This window comes from Bufo bufo, chromosome 1 (genome assembly GCF_905171765.1).
Source record: "Bufo bufo chromosome 1, aBufBuf1.1, whole genome shotgun sequence".
Lineage (NCBI taxonomy): Eukaryota > Metazoa > Chordata > Amphibia > Anura > Bufonidae > Bufo > Bufo bufo.
In genome coordinates, this window is record NC_053389.1 from 444,077,724 (window position 1) to 444,100,433 (window position 22,710).

A 22,710-nucleotide genomic window follows, 5' to 3' on the forward strand; every position below is an offset into this window, starting at 1 on the left:
TTTGAAAATTGCTAATTTTGCCAAATTTATTTAAAATTCTAAATACAAATTAAATATTTTGACTCAAATTTACCACGCAAAAACTGCGGCTCGGATGCGGACCAAAACAACGGTGGTGTGCATGAGGCCTAATGCCTCATTCACACATCAGTGTTCAGTTAGTGATTTTGAGCCAAAACCAGGTGCGGCTCTAAACACAGAACAGGTGCAGATCTTTCCCTTACACCTTATATCTGTGGAGGGTCCAATCCTGGTCTTGGGTCACAATCACTGATGTAAATCACTGACCAAACACTGATGTGTGAATGAGGCTTAATGCTCAATCCTGTCAGAGAAGCGGAGTTCAGAAGGGAACCTGCCACAGACACATGTAGCGAGTTCCTCCTCGCATTGAACTCACGTGTGCCTGGCTTAGGGCTCATTTGCAGTCCCAAAATTTTGCGGAATGGGGTGCTGTCCGCATCCGTGGCTCCATTCCGCGGCAAAGATAGAACATCTCCTATTCTTACAAGAATAGGCATTTACTATTATGGTTGCGGCCATGTGCAGTCCACATATTGCGGAACGTACACGGCCAGGACCTGTGTTTTGCAAATACGCAAAGCACTACGGCCGTCTGAATGGGCCCTTAGGATGCAGTCACACGCTGTGGATTTTGTTGTGAATTTTCACCTGAATGGGGCTTGCAGAAATCCATGGGCTTTCCGCCCCATTCAAACGTCCGCAAAATTGGTCCGCATCCGTTCCGCAATTTTGCGGAACAGGTGCGGACCGATTCATTTTCAATGGTGCCGGAATGTGCTGTCCGCATCCGTGGATCTGCACTTCCGTTCCGCAAAAAAATAGAACATGTCCTAATCTTGTCCGCAATTGCGGACAAGAAAAAGGCATTTTCTATGAGAATGCCGGCTGTGTGCGGTGCGCAAAATGCAGAACGCATATTGCCGGTGTCCGTGTTTTGCGGTTTCGAAAAACACATATGGACGTGTGAATGGACCCTAAATGGAACTGATTTTCAGTCGCAGAAAACCAGCATGGTGTGAAGGCGCCCTTAGAGGCCACCACAGTAGGTGCCGTACAGAAGCCTATACAGTGACGTATATTGGAGAGGCGTATACATCTAGTGCACTGGCCTTCACTGACAACTGAGCTTTCTACAAAAGTGACAAGATGTTTCCTGAATGGTGTGATGTCACGGCAGCGGACTTCCTGGGTGCACACCTCACACGGGCAGGCGCCGGTAAGTTCTCCTCTGACTGTATCAGTCCCCAGCTGCACTCACATCCCATCCCCCCAGTGTTCTGTACAGCCCTCCGCCGCACACAGAGTTGTCCCCAGCCCCCCCTTGGCTGTGCATAGTCACGTGTCAGCCAGGACCCCGCCGGTTGGTCAGCCCCGGCAGTGACGTGTTGTCCCTGGCGCTCAGCTAGTGACTGAGGAGAGCTCGGTGGTCGCGGAGCAGTGTCCTGTAGAATTGCCGGTGTGTGAGCTCGGAGGCTTTAGATTACCCATCTGCACAGAGCTCGGTCATGGAGGCCCAGGATCACGGCAGGTGAGCTCTCAGGCTGCTTCAGGCCCACACAGCTCTGCGGCGGCCTGCTGGTTTCATAGAGACAGCAGTGCGCATGCGCTAGGCTAGCTGCCATTGTATAGAATGGAGGGAAGAAGCGGGGTCGCTAAATGCCGTCTCTCTCCAGTCTCTTTCTCCGGACGGGGTTGATCTGGGGCTATGTTCACACACAGTCTTTCTCGGACAATTAGTATGAATTAATGTATCGGAGCTGTGTGCCATATGTTTACACCCATCTACGGACGTTTTCAATGATTAATGGACGCTCGTTTGACATGCCTTCACTCTATAAGAACTTTACAGGACACCAGACTTTCCCAGATGCGTCTTGGTGTGAACAGGCACTGTATACACTACTGAAGCCATATACTGGTAGTGTCAGAGGACACAGCAGGTCACCATGTTGTATGTCAGAGGTTTCATCTTCTATTCTGGAAAGTAAAGCCTCAATGAAAAGAACAGGAGCATGTCTACGGTCGGTGACAACTTTTGGCCAATCACTTGTCACAGACCCCTCAGATAGGATTAGGTGGCTGTGTCTTCGCCAATGCCATTAACCATTACCACACCACTCTATTAAATAATGCGGGCGCAGCTGAGCACACACACACACACACACACACACACACACACACACACACACACACACACACACACACACACACACACACACACACACTCCCCAGCCAGCCCTCACCTCAGCCACTTGAAGTTGAACCAACCGAACTGCACCCCATACTGCGCATGCGCCGCCCGCTCAGCCAGCCACCGACACTTCAGCAGCTCAACTCGCAGCTTCCTAGTACGTGCCGCGCCTAGTCTGCGACCCCGCGTCCTCCACTTTCGGCGAACCGCCGCCCAAACTGCCTCTCTACCTCCGCCCTCTCCAAATCCGACCGCCCCCTATCACAGCGCCATGCCCGGCCCACTCGCCACACATATATATATATTTTTTTTTTCAATCCTCAGTCGGCGGGTGTCCCCAAGCACTGACTCCATATATGGATATAGTTATATATGGAGTCAGAGTAGGGATCGCCATAGCAGCCGTGGCTATGGCTATGGGGCCCTACGCCACTGGTCGGGACTCTAGTTTAGCTTAGGAGTCCCTGCTCTGACTCCATATATAACTATATCCATATATGGAGTCAGTGCTTGGGGACACCCCAGTGTATTTAAAACTACTCTCTGAAAAGTTTCTGCCGGGATTTGAACTCCCAACGTTGTACATTAGAGGCAAGGACCTTATCCACTTAGCTATAAAGCTGAATGCTAAACTGTGTCAGAAAAACCTCATAGTAGTTTCTGATGTAGTGAACATTCCTATTCAGCAGAAGACTTATTTTATATTTCTGTGCAGGTTAACCGGTAGCTGTATAGTGTAGTTGTTAACATCCTTGCCTCTAATGTACAAGGTTGGGCGTTCACATCCTTGCAGATTTGCTTCCGTGGAGTTTCTGTCCGTGCCTTCGCACTGCAAAATAATAGAACATGTTCTAATTTTATTTTTGCGGTGTGGACAGATCACAGACCCATGGGTCTCGATCAGGTCACCACACAGATGTTGCCCTTGCATTGGGGACCGCAAATTGCGGTCCCCAAAGCATGGAACAGCCGTGTGCATGAGGCCTAAGTCTGACAACTAGTGGTTGTTGACTTGTAAGACAGATTCACTAAACTGGTCTAAATAGTACACATATGAAACTGTGGCACAAGTGAGCTGAATTTTGGCACCCATCTCCATGAAAGTAGGCAAATTGTGGCGCAGCTCATCACTCAGAACAGAGAAAGAAAAGTACGTCAGCCCTGGGCTGGTGTAGATATTAGACTGTTTTTACAACAAAATCTGGTGTTAAATAAGGTGCACCTATATAAATAGGACAGAAATTAGCGCAAAAGTTAGAAAACTTCTGATTTTGTCTTAAAACTCGAAATAGACGCAACATGCACAAATGCCTGCAAAACAGGCACAACTACAGTTGATAAATGAAACTTAAAAAATAAGACAGTCTGAAACAGGCTTTTTACTGATGTGGGGGACAGACTACCATAACCTTATTTGATCCTTAGAGCGACAGGGTCTGTGCGGGTACAGCAGTAAAGCTGTAAGATGGTAGAGCCCACTGATTTTGGCAGGATTCGATGGGAAGAGGGATAAAGCATGTTGGATTTCAGCACATCCAGTCCACTGTTCCAGCAGGAGAAAAGGCACTGACTAGAGTGCCTACAGACATGGAGTAAAATACACCATAATAGGGGTCCTTCATTTAGGGCTTATGCACCTCTCTTCCGGGTGTAGGGCTGACGTCATCGGCACAGGTGCACTGAGGAAGGAGCGACCAAGCGAGCGTCCTTCTCTCAGAGCGCCTGCGCTGAATGACACCGGTACGGCACAGGCGCGGGATTTGAGGCTGCAGGCAGGGCCAGCGAGAGGAGGAGAGCGCTCGCTGGCCCTGTCAATCAAGTGGAGGAGGGGGCGTTTTTTTAAACAGAGGATGCGGCGGCTACCAGCAAGTCCGCCCAACTTGCTGGTAGTGAAGAAATTTACATATAATAAAAGTAAGTTTTTTACTGTAATTACTGCACAGCCCGAGGTAACGGGCATATATGGAATCTGCTTACATTAACAAATATAATAAGTCAAAAACTGAAAGTTGGGGGGTGACAGAAGCCCTTTAACCATCTATGTGTTTTGCGGATTCCAGTTTACACCTCGTGGAGGCACCCCACCATCGACGGTCAGTACCATTAGAGGTGTCTGCCAGTGACTTACTCACTTTAGATAAGCACACATGTCTATCATGGAATTGTGAGGAGTTGCAATCGGTCGGCAGCTATCTCAGCTGTAGGGCCATCTTAATACTTGCTTCTGTGGAGCAGTGGTCATCAGTATCTGATCAGTGGTAGTCCGACCCTCAGGACCCTCTCCAGTCAGCTGTTTGAGAAGGCACTGTAACTCCTGTGAGCCCGGTGGCCTTCTCTCAGCTTAGCAAGCACAGTGCCGTACATTGTATAGCAGCTGTGCTTGATATCGTGCTCAGCCCCATTCACCAACAGGGCGAGGATAATCAGGATAAGGATACATGCACACGAACGTTGTTTGTGTCCGTTCTGTTTATTTTGCGAATAGGATGCGGACCCGTTATATTTCAATGGGTCCGCAAAAAATGCAGACAGCATACCATGTGCTGTCCGCATCAGTATGTCCGTTCCGTAGCCCCGCAAAAAATAGAACATCCTATTCTTGTCCGTTTTGCAGACAAGGATAGGCATTGTTACAATTAGGGGTGCACCGAAATGAAAATTCTGGTCCGAAACCGAAAATTCAGGATGCCCTTGACCGAAAACCGAAACCGAAACTGCCTTTTTGCCCAAATACTTTTAAAATACTTTTTTTTTAATGATTTTATTAATAATTCTTTTTCATGAATGAAATTCATCTGTGGGTGGCGCTGTTATGGAGAGGGGGATCTGTGGGTGGCGCTGTTATGGAGAGGGGGATCTGTGGGTGGCGCTGTTATGGAGAGGGGGATCTGTGGGTGGCGCTGTTATGGAGAGGGGGATCTGTGGGTGGCGCTGTTATGGAGAGGGGGATCTGTGGGTGGCGCTGTTATGGAGAGGGGGATCTGTGGGTGGCGCTGTTATGGAGAGGGGGATCTGTGGGTGGCGCTGTTATGGAGAGGGGGATCTGTGGGTGGCGCTGTTATGGAGAGGGGGATCTGTGGGTGGCGCTGTTATGGAGAGGGGGATCTGTGGGTGGCGCTGTTATGGAGAGGGGGATCTGTGCACTGTTATGGGGAAAGGGATCTGTGCACTGTTATGCCCATAACAGTGCACAGATCCCTTTCCCCATAACAGTGCACAGATCCCTTTCCCCATAACAGTGCACAGATCCCCCCTCCCCATAGCAGTGCCATAGACCGATCCCCCTACCCATAACAGCCCCGGCCCTGCTGCTCACAGCATCACTCACTGCATCTTTATTTTACTTTACAATCGTCACGCTCCAGTAAGAACTCTGCAGGGAGGGCGGCGTAACGTCACTTACTCACGTGACGCACCTGCTCCGCCCACTTTATGAATGAAGGAGGCGGAGCAGGCGCGTCACGTGAGTAAGTGACGTTACGCCGGCCTCCGCTCTGCCTGCAGAGTTGTTAGTTACTGGAGCCTCACGATTGTAAGGTAAAATAAAGATGCAGTGACAAAGTAAACCGCCCGCCCGGCGCCCGCCCGCAGATGGTGGGTGACAAATCCCACACCCCATATTTTCGGCCGATATGTAACAATATCGGCCGAAGTGGATTAGGTGCATTTTCGGCTGCCGGAATTTCGGTGCACCTCTAGTTACAATGGATCCGCAAAAAAACGGATGCCTTACAGAACGTCATCCGCAATTTACGGACTGCAAAACACATTCGGCCGTGTGAATGTAGCCTTACACAGAGAATGCTATCAATCACTGATAACACCTCCCTGTGTACAACTATCAGTGACTGACAGCTATCTATGTGTACACACTTACACAGAGAATGCGATCAATCACTGATAACCTCTCTATATATACACACTTAAAGGGGTTGTCCGGGTTCAGAGCTGAACCCGGACGAACCTCAATTTTCACCCAGGCAGCCCCCCTGACTTGAGCATTGGAGCAGATCATGCTCCGATACTCTCCTTTGCCCTGCGCTAGATCGCGCAGGGAAAAGGCTCATTTGTTTACCATAAGACACTGTCGGGCGGAGGCTTCCGCCCAGCAGTGCGTCCGGTGACATCACCGGCTCTGATGGGCGGGCCTTAGCGCTGCCCTAGCCCTGACCCATTCCCATGTTCTGTCCGCATCAGTATGTCCATTCCGTAGCCCTGCAAAAAAAAAATAGACCATGTCCTATTCTTGTCCGTTTTAGGCATTGTTACAATGGATCTGCAAAAAAAAAAGGATGGCATATGGATGTCATCCGTTTTTTTTTTGCGGATCTGCAATTTGCGGACTGCAAAACCATACAGTCGTGTTTATGTAGCCTAAGCCAGTACTTTCTGCTCTGCACTGATAAGGGGCAATCTACCTGAAACAGCTGTTTGCAGATGAGATGCTGGCTTATTTATTATCCGTCATGTCCCAAAGCCTATTTAAAGGGTCAAACATTGACATAGGATAGCTGCCTTGCATCTGGTGGCATCAGAGGCAGAGCTTGTTAAGAGCTCATTTGCATCCCTTTCTTGCCATGTCCCTTTGGCACACAAGAAGCAGTAGGTTTTTCTAAACTAGATGAGCTAGTTTGGGTGCAATTTACTATAAGGTCTAGGTGCACTCACATTAGTAAATGTGTGACTGTGTATTTTTCCCCTTTTCTCAGTAACAGATACAGGTCCCCATTCTCAGTCCCATAGCAGGGAGAAGTCTTCTGAGGCTAATGATGGTGTTAGGGTCCCCATATCCTGTCTATCTCTTTAATTATTATAGTTTTTGTTTCCAGTTACTACAACCTGCAGCCAGCCCAGGCATTCTATGCCTATCCGTTCCATCAAATGATGAATGCTCCATCGAATTTGGAACTGGGCAATGAACAGAGGACGCTGCACACCCTTACTGGAGTCCCAACCCATGAGCTCCAGTCTTATTCTGGTATGCCAGCTAATGAGCCACAGGTTCTGCACACACTGACAGGTGTGCCACCTATCGAACCCATTAATATGCACGTGTCAATGGGGGTTCCAGACATTGCTCAGGAAAATCTGCAAGGTAAGTTAAGAAAGTGAAGACAAAACATGCATTTTAAGGGTATGTTCACAGTCGTATTTGTAAATCCGGCAGGCTCTTCCAGTAGCCTGTTCCAGCATAAATGCCAGAAAGCAGCCAGATCTTGTTATAGTCGATAGGGATCCCGTGGTAAATGGCATAATCCATCAATTCCGGATCCGGTAAACTCAGGCTGCTCCCTTCCGTGTCAGGTTACCGGAGAGGTCAACGAGCCCTTAAAGGGGTTGTGTCACTTAAAGGGAACCTGTCACCTAGATAAATCATATTAAACTGCCAGCAGTACCTGATTGCAGCCTGTAGCATGATTATAAAGGTGTCTGTGTCTTTTCTGTGCAATGCCGCAAAGGTCTAAAAAAATACTTTTATTCAACAGGCCATGCTATGTAAACAATAGTCTTGAAGTTAAGTGGGCAGCGGCTTTCTCGCCTGAAGTCAAGCGCGCCAGCCCCCTTTACCTCCCCAAAGCATTTGATAGGATGCCCGATTCCTTCACTGCCGGTTGCTTGAATATAGTCTCCCGCATGCCCAGGCTCTCGTGTGCCTGAGCATTGCGCTCATAGCGGAGTGGAACAGGCACAGCGCAGGTGCCGGTATTGAAGGGACATGGCGCACGCGCAAGACTACAGTCATGCGTCCAGTAGTGAAGGAAATCCTATCAAACGCTAAGACTTCAAGACTATTGTTTACATATCGTGGCCCGTTGAATAAAAGTATATTTTCAGACTTTTGCCGCATTGTACAGAAAAGACAGATACCTGTATAGGCTGCAATAAGGTACTGCTGGCGGTTTAATATGCATTTTCTAGGTGACAGGTTCCCTTTAAGCAATCAGCATTTATCATGTAGAGAAAGTTAATACAAGGCCCTTACTAATGTATTTTTATTATCCATATTGTCTCCTTTGCATGGTTACGACCACCCTGAAATCCATCAGCAGTGGCCGTGCTTGCAAACTATAGGAAAAATTGTCGGCCTCTCTGATGACCGGCACCATGGGAGCTCACATAGGCTGGTGCTTTTTCCTATAACGTACAAGCGCAATCACAGCTGATGGATTTCAGGGTGGTCATAACCATGGAAACAAGCAGTGTATAATGTGATAAATGAATCCAGCCAGTAAAGGAAGCAATATGGATAATAACAGTACATTAGTAAGTGCCTTATATTCACTTTCTATACATGATAAATGCCATTTGCTGAAGTGACACAACCCCTTTAAACTTTTCTTGGATTTTTCATGGATCCAAAACTAAATTTTGCTGAAAACACATCCCTGTGTGAACAAGGCCTATAGTTTTAGGCAGTATCACACACAACCTGGTGTGGTGCTATGTAGTTAAAGGGGTTGTCCGCGTTACTTATTTTAGTGACTAATCCTCAGGATAGGTAATCAATATCAGATCAGCGGGGTACCTCCACCGATCAGCTATTTGAAGAGAAGGCCGTGCTTGTACGAGTGCTGCCTTCCCTTCACTGCTGTTTACCTGCTTTCCATTGCAACCGCAGTCATGAGCAGGTGTAATTACAAGCCGTCCCATTTACTTTTGTGGGATGGCTCTGTAGTATTCACTTGAGTAGGAAGGAGTTGTCCTATTGAAGTGAATGGGAAGACTTAGTTGTAATTACAATGCTCAGTGCTGCAGTTGCGACGGCGAGCAGGTAAACACTTAAAGGGGTTATTGCTAGGATATGCCCCCATTGTCTGATAGGTGCGGGTCCCACCTCTGGGACCTTCAGCTACAAGGAGAACGGAGTGGAGAAAGTTGAGGAGGGCGCACTGCGCATGTGCAGCCGCCCTCCATTCATTTCTATGGAGCTGCCGAAAATAGTGCTGGCTTGGCTATTTCCGTTGGCCCCATAGAAATGAATGGGAGCGGTGGCCGCGAATGCGCGGTGCGCTCCCATTAACTTCAATGGGAGAGGCGGGGAGCTGCGCCTGGTGGTGGACGGACCCCGGGAAACCCGGGGTCCTCCAGCCACAACTCTCTCCGGCTCCGTTCTCCTTGTAGGTGCGGGTCCCAGAGGTGGGACCCGCACCTATCAGACAATGGGGGCATATCCTAGCAATATGCCCCCATTGTCTAAGATGGGATAATACCTTTAAGAGAAGGCAATGATCGTATGAGTGCAGCCTTCTCTTCAAACAGCTGATCAGCAGGCCTGCCGGGTGTTGGGGCCCCCCCCCCCCCGCCAATATGATATTGATTACCTATCCTGAGGACAGGTCATCAATATAAATAAAGCGGACAACCCGCTATCTATGTGCTGATATGTTGTTTTTTTTTTTTTTTTAGAAGAACCTACCAAAGGAAAAAGAAAGAGAGGCAGAGCTCAAGGTGAACCCAAACCTAAGAAGTCAGCTGAAAAGGCCCCTAAGGCACCTAAAACCCCTAAAGCCCCTAAATCAGGAAAGCAAGAGAAGATCACAGACACTTTCAAGGTGAAGAGGAAAGTGGATAGATTCAACGGTGTCTCTGAAGCGGAGATCCTAACTAAAACCTTGCCAGATATCCTAACATTTAACTTGGACATAGTTATAGTAAGTATGTTGGAATGAGCTGTATACAATGTTATGGTGATATTTGGGTATGGTGCCATCTAATTTTGTGGGCTTTTTTTAAAATCTTGCACAGATCGGAATCAACCCAGGTCTTATGGCAGCACATAAAGGTCACCACTACCCAGGCCCTGGAAACCACTTCTGTAAGTTAATGAATGCTCATGGAATATTTTCTCTGAGAATATTTCTCTTTCTTGGTTGTGAAACAAGTGCACTTATTAGGGTTCGTGCACGTTGTACAGCGCCGCATGCATTCATCTCCGTATGCCTGCAGTTTTATAGGGAAAATATGCAGTCCATTATATCATAGAAAGAAAATAGTGCTGTGCTCCATTGAGTTCATTGTGGAGTGAATTATTGTTAGGGGAAAATCTGTTAGTAGACGGATAGGGCGTTGCAGCAGTACATGGAGGCTGTACACTTCCTTTAGTACAGAGGTGTAGAGCTTCCGTGCACATTTCTCCAGTGTGGGGCTGGACAAATCCTGGCAGCCAGGTGGCCATTGCACCCAACATTTTCTGCAAGCTTCTAACCATTTAGATTATTGGGATCATTTATCAAACTGGTGTAAAGTAGAACTGGCTTAGTTGCCCATAGCAGCCAATCAGATTCCTCCTTTTGTTTTGCAAAGGAGCTGTCAAAAATGAAAAGTGGAATCTGATTGGTTGCTATGGGCAAACTAAGCCACCTCTACTTTACACCAGTTTGATAAATGGCCCCATTAGTTTTTTTGATGTTTGTGGAAGTTTTTATTCTAACCTGCCTATTAAAAAAAAATCAAACCAGATCTAGGAGTGGTGTAACTGGTTCATAAAGTGTGCAGGGATTTGTCCATTCTGGTTTTATTGCACCTGCCATCTCTTGCACTGTTTGGTTTGTTATCTAGTATGTGCAGAATCTTAGTAATCTGTACATAAAGGGATGCAGGGATGGGGAACTGCTGAGGGTAGGGCACCAGTATCTAAAAACTGGCAGACACCTTCCGTTCAAACGTTTCCTTGATCTTGGGGTTGAAAACTCTTGCGCCTAAGATATTTAAATAAAAGATATGATTTATTTGGTACCATGATTTGTTTTCTCTATTGTTCAAGCGGTTAAAATGTAATGAACTCCGTGTTCATCCATCTGGAAGTGTCCTTTGTCTTACTATAATATAAGCAGTTCTTTGTCGCCTCAGATATCCCATGTGTATTATTTATGGCTGGAAATAATTCCACTGTGCCTTGCGCTTTGCAGAATTAATTGCTATACATCTCAAGTGGCACATCGGTGCTGTCATAGTGAGTAACGAAACGCCAAGCAGGACTATGTTGCTGCTCTTCATCTTTCACAGAGTGCATACAGGAGGTCTTGACTTTTTATGGAAAGAGGGGACGCTTCTTAGGGTCCTCTTAAACGGACCGATGCCAGGCAATAAAACAGCGTGGGTCGACGATGTACAAGTTGATCAGTACTTGTTGCAAAGTGATAGGGGGATGAACAGTTGGTTTGCCCTTTGTTTACACAGGGCAATGCATTGCCAAAAAACAAACAAAAAAAAAACATTTAGACGCAATCACCCCGGCAAATGAATGTTGGCTCGTTTGACGGGTGATCAGCGGCAGTTATACATGGGAAAGTTATCAGAAAAATTATTCATAGGAATGTTAATTCAAATCATTGGCCCACTCCTTGGCTGGTGTAAAAGGGGAAGGAACTGGATGTTTGATATAAAATAAAAGGTTTGTGACTAATCATGCATTGAGAAATATCCATTTCTTTTTCTCTCAGGGAAGTGCCTTTTCCTATCAGGGCTCAGCGATAAGCAGCTGAACCACTTAGATGATCTCGTACTTCCTGAGAAGTATGGCATTGGCTTCACTAACATGGTGGAGAGAACTACTCCAGGGAGCAAGGACCTCTCCAGGTGAGTGGGATCTGTTTGAAGGGATCTAAATCTGTAATTTATTGCTCAGGAAATATTAATCTATTGTATGTTCTCTCCATGGTTTCTCTAGTAAAGAGTTCCGTGAAGGAGGAAGAATCCTGGTACAAAAGCTGCAGAAATACAAACCACGTATAGCTGTCTTTAATGGAAAATGTGAGATGACCTCTGCTTTCACTCCAGATTGTTAGCGTTGTTCTCAGCTAGGGTTTAAATAAGGCACCAGCTTAATTTTCTCCTTCCTTTCAGGTATATATGAAATTTTTAGCAAAGAAATTTTTGGTGTCAAGATTAAAAAGTTTGAATTTGGAATCCAACCACACCGAGTTCCAGAGACAGACACAGTCAGTATATTGCTTTGAAAATTACATCATTATTCTATATAACAGGATCAAAACTGTATTTTGTTTGTTAGGGGTATTTTTGTCCTTTTTTTAAGCAGGCTGTATGGGATTATAGAAAGCAGATGTAGTAATTCACACAGGCAGGCATTCTATTTCCTCCTACTGGAGGCTACTTTCATGGTGCGGAGGCACGCCGAGAGGCTGCCGGAATAAATATCGGACATGTCGTAGTTTTATTCCGGCAGCCTCTCGCCGGAACTCCGCCCCCCCTTCCATTATATTCAATGGGGACTGAGTGGCAGTCCGGGGGAACACGGTCACTAGCGGCAGGACGGATCCGACAGGCTGGTTACCCAACGGAACAGCCTGCCGGAGGTCCGTGCCGCTGGTATGAAAGTAGCCTAAGATGACCATGCTCTTCTTGAGAAATATGGCATTGGCTTCACTAACATGGTGAAGATAACTTCTAAAACAGTGCAACATTATTGTGATATTAGGAGATTATACAATTTTCTACTATGTGAAAGCAACAGAGAGCAGGTAAGTATATATTTCTTCACACCTAACTGCTGGGGAAGGAGTTAAAATAAAATCCTAGAAACCTCTTTAAAGGCACACTCCTTGATAAATGTATACCCTATGTTCTGCTTAAAGGAACTGTGTATAGCTTTGATATCATGTACTGCCCCCTCGTGCTCTAGGCACAGCACAATATACCAGTTTTTGTAGGAGTGTTCCTTTAAGGGTCCATTCACACGTCCGCAAAATGGGTCCGGATCCGTTCCGCAACTTTGCGGAACGGATTCGGACCCATTCATTTTCAATGGAGCCGGAAAAGATGCAGACAGCACACAATGTGCTGTCCGTATCCGCACTTCCGTTCCCCCCAAAAATAGAACATGTCCTATTTTTGTCCGCAGAAACAGACAAGAAAAGGCATATTTAAAGTGCCGGCCATGTGCGGTCCTCAAAATGCGGAACGCACATGACCGGTGTCCGTGTTTTGCGGACCTGTGAATGTACCCTAAAAAATGAATAATTAAAACTCAGCAGGACTAATAAAGTACATGGATGATAGATTGTAACATAGTTTTAAAAATTGGAATTTAAAGAGGACCTTTCATCAGAATCAAGTATGTAAACTGAATATACATACATGGAGAGCGGCGCCCAGGGATCCCCCTGCACTTACTATTATCCCCGGGCGCCGCTCCGTTCTCCGGTTATAGGCTCCGGTAAAGTCACAGTTAGGCTCCACCCATTTGAGCCTGCCGCGGTCTCCTTCTCCTATGCTGTAGCGCTGGCCAATCGCAGCGCTCAGCTCTTAGCCATGCTATGAGCTGAGCGCTGCGATTGGCCAGCGCTACAACATAGGAGAAAGAGACGCCGGCAGGCTCAAATGGGTGGAGCCTAACTGTGACTTTACCGGAGCCTATAACCGGAGAACGGAGCGGCGCCCGGGGATAATAGTAAGTGCAGGGGGATCCCTGGGCGCCGCTCTCCATGTATGTATATTCAGTTTACATACTTAATTCTGATGAAAGGTCCTCTTTAATCTCGCCTGTCCCTTTTTTGGATACAGATTTGTTATGTCATGCCTTCGTCAAGTGCCCGCTGTGCACAGTTTCCTCGAGCTCAAGACAAGGTTCATCACTATATCAAATTAAAAGATTTGAGAGACCAACTGAAGGGTATTGAGAATGCCAGGGAAATTCAAGAGGTGCAATACTCGTTCGACTTGCATTTGGCTCAAGGTAGGCTATTTAAAAAAAAAAAAGTTGAATGTGTGAGTGTTTTTTGGGAGCATTTAGCATTTGTAAATGGTCCAGACCTTCGCCAAAAAGTATATTTTTATAAATTGTGTTTTACACTTTTACTGCCATGACAATTGTCATGCTTTTGACAGAAACCTGAATTGTGAAATGGAATAAAACATATACCCCAGTTATTTAATAACTATTAGCCTCCTTAAGGGCTAGAACACTTGTCATATTCACCCTAATAGAGCTCTATTAGGGTGAATAGGACTTTACACTCTCCCTGCTGCCCTGTGCTTTGTGCACACAACAGCAGGGAGCTGACCATGGCAGCCAGCCTCTCATGTGCCCCCCAGCCTCTAGCCTCTCCCTCCCAAGTATTAATCATTGGTGGCAGTGGCCACAGGGTCCCCCCCCTATCATTGGTGGCAGTGGGCAGTTTCGATCGGAGTCCCAGCAGGGTAATGCTGGGGCTCCGATCGGTTACCATGGCAGCCAGGACGCTACTGAAGTCCTGGCTGCCATGGTATGTTAGTGAGCAGCATTATACTCACGTGCGCTGTGGCCACCGGGCGCTCCTTCTCATAGGTCTGTGCGGCGCATTGCTAATGCTATAAGCATTAGCAATGAGCCGCACACACACAGAAGAAGGAGCGACCGGTGGCCACCGCGCACGTGAGTATAATGCTGCTCGCTAACATACCATGGCAGCCAGGACTTCAGTAGCGTGACTCCTGGCTGCCATGGTAACCGATCGGAGCGCCAGCATTATACTGCTGGGACTCCGATCGGGAACTGCCCACTGCCACCAATGCAGAGACTGAAGAACATTCCCGGCACCCGACCTCTGACAGGACGCTGTGATCCGCGCGGTTAACCCTTCAACTGAGGGGTTAATTGCGGCGGATCGCAGCGTGCAGTCATAGGGGCCGGGATATGGCCGGCACATGAACGCTACGTTGGTATTCAGGCATTCATTGGTGGCACAGTGGCCACAGTCCCTCCCCTCCTCCTCCTACTCTGTTCTTATTAGTGGCCAGCGGCAGCCGCGCACAGTGGGGAGGGAGGGACTCCCTCCTTCTCCATTGTGCCGGCTCAGGAGAACAGGGTGCGCGCCAAGAGCACGATCATTCACTACCGCTCCGTGGTCATATCGCGGTACGGCGATATGCACAAAATCCATATTGTGGCACAAATTTATATCGTATATCGCCCACCCCTACCCCATACCCATATATTGTCTGTAAGAAAAGTGTCGCATTATGAAAATGCCTCCAAGCACTTTGCAGTCATGGGTGTCTTTATACAAATTTGCATCAAAGCGTAACGTTTTAGAAAGACTACATAAAAAAAGGAGATTTTTGTATAACTTACCAGTAAAATCTCTTTCTCGCGGGACACAGGAACCGTGGGTATAGTTATGTCCTCTAGGAGGTGTTGACACTAGTAAAAGCTGTTAGGCTGCGTTCACGCGGGCGAGTATTCCGCGCGGGTGCAATGCGGTAGGTGAACGTATTGCACCCGCACTGAATCCTGACCCATTCATTTCTATGGGGCTGTTCAGATGAGCAGTGATTTTCACGCATCACTTGTGCGTTGCGTGAAAATCGCAGCATTCTCTATAGCACGAGGGGGCAGTAGACTGTCACGCAACGCAGGCCCCATAGAAGTGAATGGGGTTGCGTGAAAATCGCAAGCATCCGCAAGCAAGTGCGGATGCGGTGCGATTTTCACGCATGGTTGCTAGGTGACAGTCTATTCACTATATTATTTTCCCTTATAACATGGTTATAAGGGAAAATAATAGCATTCTGAAAACAGAATACTTAGTAGGTGATCAATTGAGGGTTAAAAAAATTAATAAATTAACTCACCTTCTCCTCTTGTTCGCGTAGGTCCCGGTCTCTTCTTTACTTCTTTAAAGATGAACTATGGGCTAAAGGACCTTTGGTGATGTCAGATCACATGCTCCAATCACATGGTCCATCACCGCGGTGATGGACCATGTGATTGGAGCATGTGATCTGACGTCACCAAAGGTCCTTTAGCCCATAGTTCATCTTTAAAGAAGAGACCGGGACCTACGCGAACAAGAGGAGAAGGTGAGCTAATTTTTATTTTTATTTTTTAACCCTCAATTGATCACCTACTGTTTTCAGAATGCTATTATTTTCCCTTATAACCATGTTATAAGGGAAAATAATAACATCTACACAACACCGAACCCAAACCTGAACTTCTGTGAAGAAGTTCGGGTCTGGGTACCACAGTCGGTTTTTTATCACGCGCGTGCAAAACACATTGCACCCGCGCGATAAAAACTGAACATCGGAACGCAATCGCAGTCAAAACTGACTGCAATTGCATTCCTACTCGCACGGGTTTGCCGCAACACACCGGGACGCATCCGGAACTAATCCGGACACGCTTGTGTGAACCCAGCCTTACCCCCTCCAGCCTGGAGAGAGAGCTTCAGTTTATGTACAAGCAGTAGGAGAAGCAAGCCAACCAAGAAAAAACATGGAACACCAACCATGCCAAAAGACCCAACGGGGTTCAAACCAGCAACTGCCACAACTGTGGCCGAACAACAATACTAGGTGGGTGCTAAACCCCCCCCCCAATGAAGAGCGAGAAAGAGATTTTACTGGTAAGTTATACAAAATTCTCCTTTTCTCGCCCATATTCATTGGGGACACAGGAACCGTGGGACGTCCAAAAGCATTCCACGGGGAGGGAAAAACCACAGACCCATGGAAGCAAGCATCCCTGCTGTCATCTAAGAAACTGCCGCCTGCAACACCATGCAGCCCAAGGCAGCATCCGCCGATTCATACGTATTCACCTGGTAAAATTTTGGGAATGTGTGTAAGGAGGACTAGTAAGCGCGTTACACAACTGTGCAGCCAAAGCACGATTCCTCCGAGCCCAAGAAGCGCCCACTGCTCCTGGTGCTGTATGGTTCAGCACTTGCAGACTGAATCTATAGTGCAATTGCCACCTTGGAGGCCGCGAATCCCTTGCGAGGACCCTCCGGATGACAAAAAGGGGTTCCGTACGCCGGAAGGGACTGGAGGCTGCCAATAATGATCAGAGCCCTGACAACGTCAATGACGTAACTTATTTCCCTAGGGTGTGAAGGAGAGGGACGGTGAAGGAAGGACAATTTCTTCATTGATGTGGAAGTCAGAGACCACCTTCGGGAGAAAGAAGGAATGGGCCGGAGAACCGCCTTATCCTTGTGAAGACCTAGGAAGGGTTCTCTGCAAGAGAGCACCCCCAACACGGACACCCGTCTGATGGATGTGATAGTCAAACTACCTTCCAGGACAGGAGTCGGAGTGAGATCTCCCGCAATAGCTCAACGGGAGAAGACTGGAGGGCTGACAGAACTATTTTCAGATCCCAAGGCGGTAGAGGACGGTACGGAAGAACCGTATGTGCCACTCCCTGAAGGAATGTTTCCATGGGCACCAGGGAAGCCAGAGGACGCTGGAAAAGCTATGTCCCCCAGGACAGAAGCACAAACACCTGACCCATCAAGGAACTAAACTAAGCTAAACTAAGGTCCAAGGATAGGACTGTGGGGAGAGAAAAAACAGAGTAAGAGGATGTCCCGGCCTTACAGAAGCCCAGGAAGGACCTCCAGGTCCCATAATAGATCCTGGGCGATGCAGGCTTCCTGGCCTGAACCATAGTGCGGAGACATCCGCCGAAAACCCTCTCCACGTTAGAATGGCGGTTTCAATAGCCACGCCGTCAAACCAAAAGACCCTAATGCTGATGTAAGATCGGACCCTGTGAAGGAAGGTCGTCTGAGTGGCAGTGACCAAGAGACGTCTCCTAGAAGGAGAACGAGGTCCTAGAAGGAGAACTAGGAGTTGTCGAAATGTCCTCCATCTTGATCTTCCGTAGAACCCTGGGTAGAAGGGGGAAAACACTTAAAGGAGGGAGAACTCCCGCCAAGGAGATATCAGGGCGTCCACGCCACATGCTTCTGGATCTCTTGCTCGGGCGAGAAGGTGGGAAGCTTTCGTGCGGATACCGTTAGCACACCCGGAATCTTGGAAGGATTCCCTGTAGAAGGAGGGATGCGGTGGGCGCCACAGCCCACCGGTCTGGACCGGAGCGTGTCTGGATATGGGAGCCACAAAACTAATATCCCGTGCAAAAGCAGATGAGGTAAAGGTAGTAACGCAGGAGCTACCAAGGCTTGCGGGGTGGCTATGAACCATGAGCCAGAGGGGGAAAAAGACAGGAAAAGAATAGGCTAGGTCTAAGCCCATTCCCCGCCTGAGACCGGCGCTATACAGAAGTAGCCAAGGATTAAGTGGTTGTTTTGAAAAACTCCGCCTGAAGAGGAAGCCAGGCAAGGGAGGGGAGCACACTGTATTGCGAGCCCCATACCCCGGCAGAGGAGGGGACCACCCGCAGAGGCCACCGAATTCAGTGCTAGAAGAGTTCACCACCTGACGAAGAGCTGTGCTGTAAGAACCGATGTATGTAGTGGTAACGCAATACCGCTACCACAGTAGTAGCCAGCGCTTGCCCCGTCAGCGCAAAACTAAGGGGGAGGCCTGAGACTATCCGCAGAAGCCATGTACCATACTGCCCCAGTTAAGTAGAGCTAACCTTAAAAACTCTACCTGGAAAGGCGCTGAACAGGAGCAACTGCCAGCTAGCACCAGGGTAGGACCCCTACCTGAGGAGGATGTCCCACTGCAGCGACCACGAACTCCTATTGACACTAGAAAAAACTGAAGCTCTCTCTCCAGGCTGGAGGGGGTATAGCTGCCAGGGGAGGAGCTAACAGCTTTTACTAGTGTCAACGCCTCCTAGAGGACATAGCTATACCCAAGGTTTCTGTGTCCCCCCAATGAATATGGGCGAGAAATAATGTTTGTGGTTAAGTCTGTCCCAAGTAGAGCCTGAGACATGTAATGCCTCCTAAAAATAAAAGCTCAAGCTGTGCAGAGTTCATACACGTGACTTAATGTCTGTATCTCCATGCACATATCTTGATATGCACAACGGAACTGAATAGACCACAAATTTCTGAACTTGAGATGCCTGAGTCATAAATTGCCTGACAAGATACACCAGGTCCTATTCCCACTCTTTAGTAGAAATACATTTAAAAAAACTCCATCCACCTGCCATAAATGTAATAGTCAGTGGGCAACTACCCTCCCTGATTGGTAAGAGGGGAGATAACATGAAGAAAAGTTACTGTAGTCACCGCTGGGTGACTGGAGGCTATACCAGTAATGGACTGTGATCTTCCTGACGTCACTTGCAGATTCCCCCCCCCCCCTCCCTCCCCCTACTTTACACACCCACAACCAGGAGGTAAAATGTTTCATGCTTTCCTTAAGTTCAAACAAGTGCTGCATACTAAATATTGTACCTAGAATACTGCGTCTGGTATCATTTGAAAAGTAAGATTCTGGGCTTTAACATAATACCAAGTCTTTATATCGCATATTAGATCAGCACTTGCAAACTGAACAGACTTGCATACTATAAGAAATATCCGATATAAGATGTATGTTGCCAATACAGAGCAAGCTTTTAACATGGCCATATTTTACTCCACCTTTAGGCGCTTTGTATGTATCTGTTTCCCATATTGGAGGGATTAACATTGTATAACATTTTGATTTTAATGGCGTTCTCTTTTTTTGTTGTACAGCGGATGCTAAGAGGCAGGCTGTCAAGGAGGAGAAGTATGATCCTGGGTATGATGCTGCAGCTTTTGGGAATGTCGCGGAAGAGACACCTAATGCAGAGGGTGGAACCAGTGACTTGCCAGACCCTACAGGTAGTGTATATAGTGAGCTTCCTACTGTTATATAATGGGGTGAGAAAATAACTCCCTCTGGACTACCCCTTGAAGTGGCCAGGGCGATCAGCTGATCTATCTTGTCTAGTGAAACACACTGGCAAAAATCCAACACTTGGGCATTTTCTTTTATTCAGCAAGCAGATAACCATTCACACAGCTGCTTACATGTTCGATGCTTGTAGTGGTACCTGGTTGTCTGCTCTGTTGAGCACCTTTAGCATGAATAGTTGCTATTTGGTGTAATAAAAATGAAATGTGCCCTCCCCATGCGCTGAAATAGTTCCAATACTGCTGCCAATAAACAAACAGATGGCTACCGATCTGATGGACCCCACTGGTCCCTTTTATACTTCTATGCTGGCTAACCAGGTGACAGCTGCAGCCAGTCAACAGTTTCAGCTGCATGTACAGCACTAGACTGCAGAGGGCAGTTATTGGCTGCAGCTGTCACCTGTTTAGACGGTACATGATCAGCGCATGGAAGTACACAGGGACCAGCGGCACTGAGGTGACAGTTGTACTAAATGGGTGAATTTTGTATTTTTCATTAAGCATTCCGTGGCCAAAAAAAACTAGAATGACCTAGAATTGTCTATTTTCTGTTATACATAGCACCCTGTAACCCGGAGTTAGCTGGACATTCTCAGAATGGACAATGGATGCCTCCGCCCTTTCCTGAACATATGCCTCCATTTAGTCAGAGTGAAGGCCAGCAGCAAGAAAACAGCAGCGTTTGAGGACCTCCTGCATTCCACACTATGCAAGCATACTGCAGTTTTATTGCAGTGACAAGGAACTGAACCTCAGTTGAAGAACTGATGCCTTTTTTGTTCTCATTTTACCTCTGATCTTAATCCTAGTGTAAGCATTACTAGTAGCTATTACCTTTTAAAGTAGGTAGTTATATTGAAAAATTTGAACTTTTCTAGACCACTTAGAGTGTAGTCTTTTTTTTTTTTTTTTTTTCGTCTTTTTTTTAAAATCTCATGTTTGATGTCCATTGCAGTTATTCACAAACTGCAGCTTCTTCTTTTGGGGCAAATGTTTTCTGTTCCAGCTGCCTTTATATACACGTTCATTTAAAGGTGGTTCTGTAAATGTTGGACATACTTTATTTTTTAAAATGAGGAGGATGGTGGTTGTTTCTTGCTTTTGTGGATGAAAGGCTTGGCCCATTACAAATGAGCTCTGTCTACCGAAGCATGTGCCAGGTATGTGTTGTGTGTTTTTTGTTTTCTTATGATACTTTTTATCAGAGGTTTGTATACTATACAGTAGCTGGACTCCAATTTAGCTACATTTTTAACCTCATACTTTGATATGAAATGATAGAAACTGTTCCATGGCTGAAATAACATGATCATGTCAACTTCTTATTTATTATCTTACAATATTTCTATACTTAAAGAATCAACAGAATTAAATCCATTGACAAGGATAGAATTATTTATTTTTGCTGTGTGTGAATGCAGTGTGACTGATATTCTCAAATTTTAGATCTGTTCCAATGATGTCACAAATTCCAGTTTTTGTACCAATCGTTTTCTTTTGTAAATTTGAGATCACAGGTTTTTAGATAAGTACTCTTTTATATGTTTTAGCACATAGGGGAGGAGGTATATGGCTTATGTTAAAGGGAACCTGTCACCATGAAATACAGTGCAGTCTGCTGGCAGCATGTTATAGAGCAGGAGGAGCTGAGCAGACTATAGTTTTATGGGAAAAGATTCAGTATAACTTGTATAGTATAACATTTAAACCTGTGCTATTTCTGAATTCAGTTGTACACTGGGGCCATGCTGTCAGTGACTGACTGTATTCTCTGCAGAGATTTAAATGCAAATTACCATATTTTTCGCTTTATAAGACGCACTTTTCCCCCCTAAAAGTGTGGGGGGGAAATGGCAGTGCGTCTTATAAAGCGAACACTGCCATGTTTACTTTGGTGATGCTGATACATTGCGGCCTGCGATGTATCAGAGGGGTGGGAGGAGGGGACGGAGGCTGACAACACTCGCGGCGGGGCCCGATGCAGTCACTGTACTGTAATACATCGGGCCCCGCTCACAGCAATTTTCATATGTACAGTCTATAATCTTCAAGCAGTGTCTCTGCTTTAAACTAGGGCAATTCTCTGTAGTAGTACAACTCACTATGAAAGCAGCAGGCAGGGCGGCAGCGTAAGCTCGCGATTCTCACTCATTTACGCTCCTCCCACTTCATTCATGAAGGAGGAGCAGGAGCGTGAATGAGTGAGCATCGCGAGGTTACGCTGCCGCTTTCATAGTGAGTTTTACTACTACAGAGAATTGCCCTAGTTTAAAGCAGAGACACTGCTTGAAGATTATAGACTTTACATATGAAAACTGCTTCATTACACTCTGCTTTCTTCTATAACAGTACTCGCTATGAAAGCAGCGGTCCAGCCGGTGCGTGAATAAAGGATCCCACGTTTTTTTCACCATTGGATGTGCTGCGGTGTATTTATTTCTTCTGGATTTGACACTGTGGTAGAGTGTTGACATCGCTGGCACCCAGTACTTGTTGCAAGGTGTGCTGCCCTGAACTCCCGTTATATATATATATATATATATATATATATATATATATATATCAATCAGTGATTGATGGCATTCTCTGTGTAAGTGTGTATACATAGATGGCGGTCACTGATAACTGTACACAGTGGAGGTTTTATCAGTTATTGATAGCATTTTCTGTGTAAGGCTACATTCACACGACCGACTGTGTTTTGCGGTCCGTAAATTGACGTTCCGTATGGCATCCCTTTTTTTTTTTTTTGGCGGATCCATTGTAACAATGCCTATACTTGTCCGCAAAACAAACAAGAATAGGACATGTTCTATTTTTTTTTTTTTTGCGGGCTACGGAACGGACATACTGATGATGATAGCACACGGTCTGCATTTTTTGCAGACCCATTGAAATGAA

The 22,710-nt window shown here is 46.6% G+C and overlaps 1 protein-coding gene across 2 annotated transcripts; it reads left to right on the plus strand.

Moving 5' to 3' along the window:
- The first annotated feature begins 1,163 nt into the window (after positions 1-1,163).
- On the plus strand, positions 1,164-21,640 carry TDG (thymine DNA glycosylase). 2 transcript variants are annotated; one of them, XM_040407938.1, is made up of 10 exons: positions 1,164-1,240; positions 7,045-7,310; positions 9,623-9,867; positions 9,962-10,031; positions 11,659-11,794; positions 11,886-11,968; positions 12,062-12,156; positions 13,739-13,910; positions 19,606-19,734; positions 20,371-21,640. In XM_040407938.1, the coding sequence occupies exons 2-10, from the start codon at positions 7,097-7,099 to the stop codon at positions 20,493-20,495; spliced, it is 1,269 nt and encodes a 422-aa protein (XP_040263872.1). In that variant the 5' UTR covers positions 1,164-1,240; positions 7,045-7,096; the 3' UTR covers positions 20,496-21,640. The 2 variants fall into 2 exon arrangements, with proteins under 2 accessions (XP_040263872.1, XP_040263865.1); XM_040407931.1 differs by lacking the exon at positions 1,164-1,240 and adding an exon at positions 1,306-1,552.
- Positions 21,641-22,710: the final 1,070 nt, after the last annotated feature.

Coding starts and splice junctions, on each gene's coding strand:
- TDG (XM_040407931.1), top strand. CDS start 1,530: ATGGAGGCCCAGGATCACGGCAG. Junction 1,553..7,044: donor GAGGCCCAGGATCACGGCAG/GTGAGCTCTCAG, acceptor TTTTGTTTCCAG/TTACTACAACCTGCAGCCAG. Junction 10,032..11,658: donor AGGCCCTGGAAACCACTTCT/GTAAGTTAATGA, acceptor TTTTTCTCTCAG/GGAAGTGCCTTTTCCTATCA.